Raw genomic sequence first — 8960 nt, 5'->3', positions numbered from 1 at the left:
ATAATTTCTGAGCAATAGCATGTATAAATTAGCTTACCTCTATCAATAAAGAAATAGCCATTTTTCACTGAAACCCGTGCCAAAGGCTGAGCATTGGAAGCACCTTGTACTACACCCGATGTAGGACTGTGCACCCTCTCATAAGCATATTTGTAAGAACCTGTTAATTTATGCACACGCATGCACATCCAGACACATACACGCACATTTCAATGTGATAATATGCAGCTTGTGGTTTGGATTTCACTGTGCCCATTCTCAAGAAACACATATTTTAGGAGAAAAACTAATGTGGCAGTAATAAAGCAAAGTCAGATTACCACTGTGCTTTTATTGTACCAGACCACCAAAGTTCCCACAGACATTACAATCATTGCACACATAATTCAGACTTACTTACATTCCAGTTGGCAGTGTTAGAAATGACATGATGACATGGTCAAACATTACAAAATTTCAGAAATGTTGAAAATGGATGTAAACATATAAGGACATATATATTCTATTGTTTTTGATAAACAAGTACTTATAACAACGTATTCTACTTCAGTTAGACAGTATTTGATTCCCAAAAATAAGTTCACTACACTTCACAAAAGCTGCAAAATATTACAAGAAAAATAAGAAAGCGTGATGTCCAATGCAATTCCCATGCTTAAAGTATGCTACACTCCAGATGTATATCGTGTTAATGAATTTGAGATCTGTAATAATATTGCACATTACAATTGCTAACATTGCAAGAAGTGGTCAATCAGTGCACAACCAATTCAACAACGAAGCTGTCACAAAACAAAGCCAAAGGAAAACTCTAATGGTTGGATGACTTGTGCAACCATGCAAAAAGAAACCTGTTCACAAACAGGAGAAAAACTGGTCATAAAATATGGCCTGTGAATATTTAATTTTTACCTGTGAAGGTTCATTGAAACCACAGAAGAAAAAAAACTAACCAAGACAAGGTCTTCCCTTGCCATCTTACAAGCTCATTAAAAAGCCCCTCACTAGGTTTGTGCACTGCAAGCAAACGAGCATTGTACATAGGTCATGCAGTGGCAATAGTGTCTATAAAGCATGAAAGAGCTGTGTGGCATATTACAATTGCTTACACTGCAAGCAGTTGTCAAGCTGTTGTTTTTAACAACGAAGTTGAAACCAAACAATGACAAAGAAAAGCTCCAGCAGCCGCATGACTTGTACAACAAAGCCAAAGCCACACACACCATGCAAGGAGAGACTTCAGGAACAGGAGAAAAAGTTGGTCGTTACATATGACCTTTGAATATTTAACTATTACGTGTGAAAGTGCAATGAAACCATGGAAAATATAAACAAAAACAAATGTAAATAACCAAGGCAGGGACTTCCCTTTCCATCTTTCACAAGTTCTTTAAAAGAACCCTCATTAGCTTTGGGCATTGCAAACAAAAAAAAATGTGGTGTGTAGGTCACTCGGTGGTGATTGTGTCTGCAAACTGTGAAATGGCTGCGTGGTGTATTACAGTGGCTACAATAGCTATTGCAAGAAGTGGTCGTTCAATGCATGGTTGTTTTTAACAATGAACTTGCAACAGAAAACAATGGAAGAACTCTCAAGCTCATATGACTCATGCAAGACATGATGCAAAAAGCGACCTCCTCAGGAACGGGCAAAAAAGTTGGTTGTTAAATATGGTCTGTGAATATTACTTGTAAGATATGATGTAACTTGACAGAAACAAACAAACAAAAAGCACTGCTAAGGAAGGACTTCTCTTTTCATGTTGCAGGTTCTTTAACGGTACCCCCACCAGGCTGGTGCAATGCAAACAAACAAGCGTGACAAGTACATCAAGTGGTGGTGATTGTATCTGCAAAGTATGAAATGACTGAGTGGTGTGTGTGCTCTGCTCTCAAGGAAGCTGCACTTCAAGTCAGAGTCAAGAACACACGCACAATGCCATCACTGGAAATATGCCACAAAGCAAAAGAGAAAGAGCGAAAAAAGAGGAGGTGAGGCCCGACACATGAACATGACATGGTCCCTCCGCTCCAGCACATGGGAGAACGCAAAGAACGACTGCCACTTTGGGACACTAGTTTCTGTTGACAGTGATGCTTACCTCCTAGAGGCATGGTAATGGAACAGTTACATTTCTTCAAGCCCCTCCAATAATGAACTGATTTGAAAAATTCTTCCAGTAACATGCTCCGTACAAAGCGCCTTACAACATCTAGTGTATAACGAGGGATCCACGGTGAAAGAGCAAAAACAACGAAACAGCAGCAAAGCCAAGACAACAGCAAGCGTGTCGGACAGAAAGAGAACTCGCTAGGAACACGGGAACAATTGATCATTGCACAAGATCTGTGAAACTGCAACAAACAAGCAGGAAAACATGATCACACAGCACACATGCAAGAGGATGTTACTTCCTATCTTGCGTGTTATTTAAAGATGTGTTTATGCAGGAACACAGGGTTTGAAACCAGTTAACAAGCACAGTAAATGAAGTTACTGCAAGCATACGACACAGCCATAAACATGTGACAGGGCAAGTTAACTTCTCTTCAGGAACACAAGAAAAATTTGGTAATTAGATATGGCCTGTGACAATACGAAAACAGCATATGTAGCACATACAGAATAAACTGAAACATGTTAAGAAAAGAATGTACCATTTTGTTTGCGCATGTTCTTGCATATCCGCAAGGGACCTTTCTCTTAGGAACATTATGAAGACAAGAAGGGCAGTAATGCTTGTACGCATGAGCATGACAGAGTAACGAGCAAATGACATTCCTACTAGTTTTCCCATCAACAGATTAGCACTCCAGGCAGTGAAGGGCTGCACAAGACCAAAATGGAAAGTATCAGTACTGTCATGGTTGGTTTATCAGTAGATAATGTCACATATCAGTAGGTCAGTGGTACAGATCAACTACTCTTTCATTCTTAACAAAGAGACTTCCCACATTCCTGTCCCCAGATAACTCCAACCACTTCAATCAAAGTGAAATATTACAAACTGCCATCATCAAGTTAGGATCCCCCACCCCCCTTTCTTTTGCAGGTAGAGCCAGCTGTTTCTTTTGCAAATAGAAACAGGTTTTTTTTTCATTACTTTTACTTCATCGTACAAACTAAGCAGATGCAAGATGTGAGCCTAAAACATCAGGCCTTCTTGCAAAACACTTCCATGAAGAGTTACAAAGAAAAAAAAACTGTTGACTAAACTGAGGACAAGATGAACACTGATCATGGCTGCATGAAAGCCAACACAGAAGTAATTCACTTGGATTAAAACTACTCACAGCTACCACAAAACCCAGAGAGTTATGTGTTAAAAAACTGACACATGTGCCTCCTTGGTCTAATCACAGATGGCCATCACTCACATGAAATGCAGGATAGATGAGTTGTGTAGTTATATAATATACGTGTATATGTATATATATGGGAGACTACAAATATGATGAAGATGACTATGAAAAATGACTATCAATATTGAGGCCTACTTTTTTTTAATATAGGAAAGTTGAGAGCAATCTGCCACCATGGTAGTAGACACAACATTATGATAAATAAAGCCTCTGTATCACACATCTACATTAAATTAGATTTTCTTTTGTAAGTTTTCTTGTGCAGACTAAAAAGAAGGAAAAAATAATTTCAATATTGCAAGAAAAAGGGTAACCTATCTCTGTAATAAAGCATTTCGCATAGTATTTTAAACAGTACATTTATTATTGTGGTGCCTTTCCCACGAGAAAAGCTTCTTGGTTGACTTCAACTGAATAAAAGATGTGCTACTTTGTTCAATATACTGAGCAGCAAAACCTATATTTATGACGGCAAACAGCACAAAAGGGTATGAGAGGCACATTTAACAAATGAATCCAAGTACAGACACACATCATCACACTAACTTCCACAATTTCACACTTCAAGCGTCATATGCAAATGTAAATAAGTCAAATCATACCCAATGCCAGATGCTTTGAGTTGTCACATATGTCTAAAATATTCAACAGCTACACTGAAATGGCACTGCCAAATGCTTTCAGTAATGATAAAAGCTATTCCCAATAGATACACAGAACTTTGACACGCACTAAACTGTTCTGAAATTGCTTCTGTCCATAATCAGCAAGAGTCTGGAATGCAACCATCAGATTTGTTCACATTACTTTTCACTTGCCAGGTTACACTCACATAAGTAATTTGTGCATAATTTAACAGTGTATTAACAGCAATGAATACAATGGTAAAATCACGGAACACAAAGAAAATAAAACAAAAGAAGGGTCAGCTTATACTTTTTTAGTACTCTTTTGTGCTATCTTTGCACTATATGGAACTCCTGACTATTGTCCTCTTTGCAATTCAACAAAGTGACACCTTCTGTCTTGTGCTCAGTAGGTTAATCTTTCTATACGCAATAGAATCTGCCAGACAGCTACCATGATTCTGTCCGGTGGAATTGAGCACATGAAGTAGCTCAAGCAAAGTTAGGTACGGACATTAAAGATTTGAATTCTGCCTTGCAGCTATTAAAGAGCCAGTAAACAACCTCGCAGTCCAAAATTTCTGATGGAGAGATAACTGTGCACTAGTAAGATGTGAACATGCTGCTGCGAAAATTTTGCAAATAAGTGCTGTAATAAGGAAGTTACAGCATGTAGAAGAACCTGCTTCGGCTGGTTTCGATTTCTCGCCCGGCCTTCTCACCCTTTTCGGCAGCGAAGTAAGGGTAGGCACAGCCCTTTGTCGTGACTATGCCCACTTTGGCAACGTAACACGATTACGTCATCGGCATGCAGCCAACGACCCAGTGTCAGAGTGGCGCGGTAAGGAAGCGTGGTGCGAGGGGTGCGAGCCACTGGCAAGGTAAACAAATATGCTACGGCACATGCGACCTTCCCCTAACGGTAAAGTCGCGAGATGCCCCTTGATCTAGGAGGCTTTTGTTCCGACGGCACCGCTTGCCCCGGTAGTCTCGGCTCTACCAAAATGGCAGAGGGCAGCGCAGGAAAATGAAAATGCGGAGTGTGCAGCCAAAACTGCATCACCACAGGGCCAAGGCACCGTTTCGTAGAGCAAAGGAGCAATCGACGAAGTCGGTGCCACGTAATGTTGCCCATGGGCAAGATTATGTCACTGTGCGGGCAAAGAGGACTGGTCAGGCGTAAGAGAGGGGTGCGGGAATTATTTTTCGAAATGGAGCATCTGTGCAGTGCGCAGTGCTGCAATTTTCACAACATGTGATCGCCACGGCCCTCTGCACGAATTAGCAAGTTTGTTTGGGAGGTGTAAAAAAAGAGTCGGAGCCTGTTTACTGGCCCTTTAAACCTGCAGGTTTAACTTTCCAATGAACAGGCGCGGAGAAAATAACAGGAGCATGGTGCAATAGCCTAAGTTTACTTACATTGCATTTACGTTGTCTTTTTGGCTACATGTGAGTAATCACAGCTTCCCAAAATATTTCCACGTTACGCATAACTGCCAGTGGGAATACTGCCATTACGCATAACTGCCAGTGGAAGTTGCAGAGTCCCCCCCGTTGGCCCAAGGAAAAAGAAAAAAACATTACAGCCTCTAGAGGAGGAGGAAATAACTTTTATTAAAGACGGCAAGATTTGAGGGATGGGCTCCCTTCCCTAGGTGGCAGCCATGAGTCTTGAGCTCTGGCGGCACTGTCGGCTTGCCGAAGGACTCTAGACTTTTTTTTTTGTTCATGCCCATCACACATCGTACAAGCTGTTTCATAAGTGAACTCTAAATTGAGAACTTGCAACGTGAAATAAGTATGTTGGAAAGGCCTTAATGCGAATTTAACAATATTGCAAGAGTACACCTAGTGTTACGCTTAGCTAGAGAACATGAATGCAGCAATGCCTCCAGCTGCAAGAACATTTACCAGTGCCTGCTAAGTATGCAGAGCACAGGGATGGGGAAACTAGCCCATCGCATAGCATACATACATAAGTATGCTATTTTGCATGTGCAGCACCACCAATTACTATAGAAGTACACTCATCCAGCACTAATATCATGGCCAATTCCTTGTGAACAACAAACAGAACGAATTTAACAGGTTATAGGATGACTGTCACGTCTGAAGCAAATACCAACGAGACATATGTAGCATTCATGGCAACCAGGCACTGCTAATGTTTCAACTTACTCAATGAAGACCTGGTCCCTTCACATGTCACCTGCGCAGTGCAAAATTCTTTGCTCCTCATTATTCAAAATATACTTGTCAAATTGCTTTCCTTGCACAAACCTAGCAAGTCAAAAATCAAAGTAAAGTTATTATTACAGAACTTCTTTGCTGGTAGACCTCACTGGCCCTGTTCCTACACTCGGTTACAACCGAAGAAAAAATGTGCGCTCCGCCCACAGCCATCGCTGTCCCTCCCACAGAGAATTTGCATAAATACTCCGTCCAATGGCACTTACCCATTTTCGTGACGTCAAGCACTTCTCGAGAGTTTTAGATAGTTGATTTTCCTGTACAGATACATGTTTGTGTAGCTGGTTTTAGACGGGAAACTTGAACGTCCTGGTAAATTTCATTGGGGATTCCGATGTCGCTGTTGAGCGAAACGTAATGTTTTAGGTAGTAACAACGAACCTTCAACCCCTAATATGCGCAATATTTACATTAGCTAAGAAAAAGTACTGGCGGTTCAAGTGGAAACCAGCTAGCACAGCTGTCTTTCAGAGGTGACGGGCAGGTGCACCACATCTCTGAGGGCGGAGCTGACATTTTTCAGGCAAAGCTTGCACTGACTGACCTGTGAAGCTGTTGGTGGTGGTGTTCCAAAAAACCCACCACCACGAAAAAAACACGTGACGTGCTCACCCAAAAACCCTCCTAACCGACAACTGGCATGCAACAAATAAATAATAAATAAAACAAAATAAATTCTCCTGACGGCTCCTGACGTTTTCTTGGGTTGTAACCGAGTATACATGTCTACAAACTGAACATGTTTAAATTTTCTACAACACTGAATAAATCAGCAAGTACATACTCACATGCCAACAGGTGACAGAAATATACATCTGCTTCAAAAAGGCAGTACTGAATTTTCGAACTAGTACTATAAATTAGCACTAACAGATTGATCCAAGTTTAAGGTGCTAGTGAGTTTTGATCTAGAAATGCACACACATTGGATTACACAGCTTAGTAAGAAAATGGCCAATACTCAGCAGCATGATGAAAGTTGGCTGGCAGTGGTGGCAAATATGTTGAAAAAAAAAAAAAAAAGAAAAGTGAAAATAAGAGAGTGCTTAGCCTGCTCTCAAAAGATGAGTTACAAGTGATGACTAACAATTTTACATCTCATGAGTTCAACATAGCATTGTAAAACATCCAATTGTTTGCCATTTAAAAAAAGAATGAAGCAGTGTCCTGCCATCACTTAGTGACAAGTCAGGAGAGCCTGCAAGAGTGCAACCATGCACAATGTTTACAAAAGATGTGATTTTGTTGTGTGTGCATGCATGTGTGTGTGTATGTAAATTTTGGTGTTTCTGAGTTCCCAATGCAGAACAGGTGCCTCTTTGGGTAACTCCAGATGGACCAAATGATGACCACTCTCAGGAGCGATGATGGTAGCAGTCTAAGAGTCCAGCTTTGCAAGCTCACTGGCATAAATTCCAATGCTCTCCATGTCAGACAAGACAAACAAGACTTGCTTCAGTGAACTTCCCATGACATTGACAAAGTAGCTGGAAATCGCCCGCAGCACTGCCTGTGCTGCAAGTTGCTTCTGTGATGGTGAGGTGCTGAAAACAAAAGCAACACATGCTGTAGAATTTCAAGGAGGTGTTAAAGCTACAAGCAATAGATGCATGCCTCCACTCTGGCCATGTCCCTTTCTAGTATGCACTATGTGAACTAATGCACACACACGCATGCTATTTATAAAATACCAGCTCCTTTACAAGGATTGTCCCATAATTTGTCCAACCCAACCAGAAGGAAAGTTCTAAAATACATAACGCAATTAATCTTGTGTTTGTTACTTTCCAAGGGATGATGATGATGAAAACATTCCTTTATTAAAATTTAAAGAAAACGGGGAGGGTCCCTATTCCGGGACTCCTATGGCAACCTCTGCGATAGCCCGGGCCCGCTGGACGAGCGCCCGACAGACCTCGGGGGCACCTTCGCGAAGGATGCCTTCCCACTGCTCTGAGGTACGGGTGGACCGAAGGATTGGTGGGAGGGGAGGGAAGTAGGCAGCGGTGCATCAGAAACGGTATCACCAGAAAGCATGGAAAGTTAGCATGCGAAAAAAGAAACCTGGCGTACATTTTCATTTATTGCTTTCCAGGGCCGCAGCAACGTCAGGAAGAACCCTGAATGATTGTCAGTTAAGCTTTTAGATGTCGGCATTCATACCAGCACTCGTAAACATACGGCCCGTATGCGCGTATTTAATTAATGAACCAGGTGCGCTGTGACCCGCGATAGCACTAGCTCCTTCCAAATTTTAGTAGGCTGTTTTGCATGACACCAGTGTACTGCAGCGAAAGTAACAAAAGAGGCGCTTTGACGCGATTGATCAAGGCCGCAATATTGCAGAACCATGGTACTGTGTTATGATTTTGTTATCACGGAGGTGTTGGGGATGTTTTTTGGGAGATTTACGGCCGTACCCGCACAAGTGCGACCTCAGTGGTCGCACATATTGAAGTTGTGAGGCCTGACTCCTTCGCCAAGACCGTCCATGTCTTACCAACTAGCCCCCCACCGTACGCTGCTTGTGTCCTCTGTAATCTAAACGCGAAGGCACACGGAGGCACATAAGAGCCTCAAAGATTCGCGCACACAATCTCGGAGGCCGTGACGCGTCTCTGAAGGTTTATTCTGACTCTAAGAAAACTGCTTTTCTCACACCATGATTCTGACGATTTGGCGGTGCGGCGCGCATGCCCACGCTTGCGTTCCCGCGCTCGC

General features: G+C 41.9%; 1 protein-coding gene across 1 annotated transcript in view; it reads right to left on the bottom strand.

Annotated features, from left to right (window-relative positions):
- Positions 1 to 311: 311 nt before the first annotated feature.
- Positions 312 to 8960, bottom strand: part of LOC119399040 (core histone macro-H2A.1) — a 60132-nt gene continuing 51483 nt past the window's right edge. Inside the window, exon 8 of the mRNA XM_037665859.2 lies at positions 312 to 7783. Within this exon, the coding sequence (XP_037521787.1) occupies positions 7618 to 7783 (166 nt within the window). The 3' untranslated portion in view covers positions 312 to 7617. The remainder of the gene's footprint in view (positions 7784 to 8960) is intronic.

Source organism: Rhipicephalus sanguineus, chromosome 1, assembly GCF_013339695.2.
Source record: "Rhipicephalus sanguineus isolate Rsan-2018 chromosome 1, BIME_Rsan_1.4, whole genome shotgun sequence".
Lineage (NCBI taxonomy): Eukaryota > Metazoa > Arthropoda > Arachnida > Ixodida > Ixodidae > Rhipicephalus > Rhipicephalus sanguineus.
This window is presented reverse-complemented; position numbering and strand designations above follow the sequence as displayed.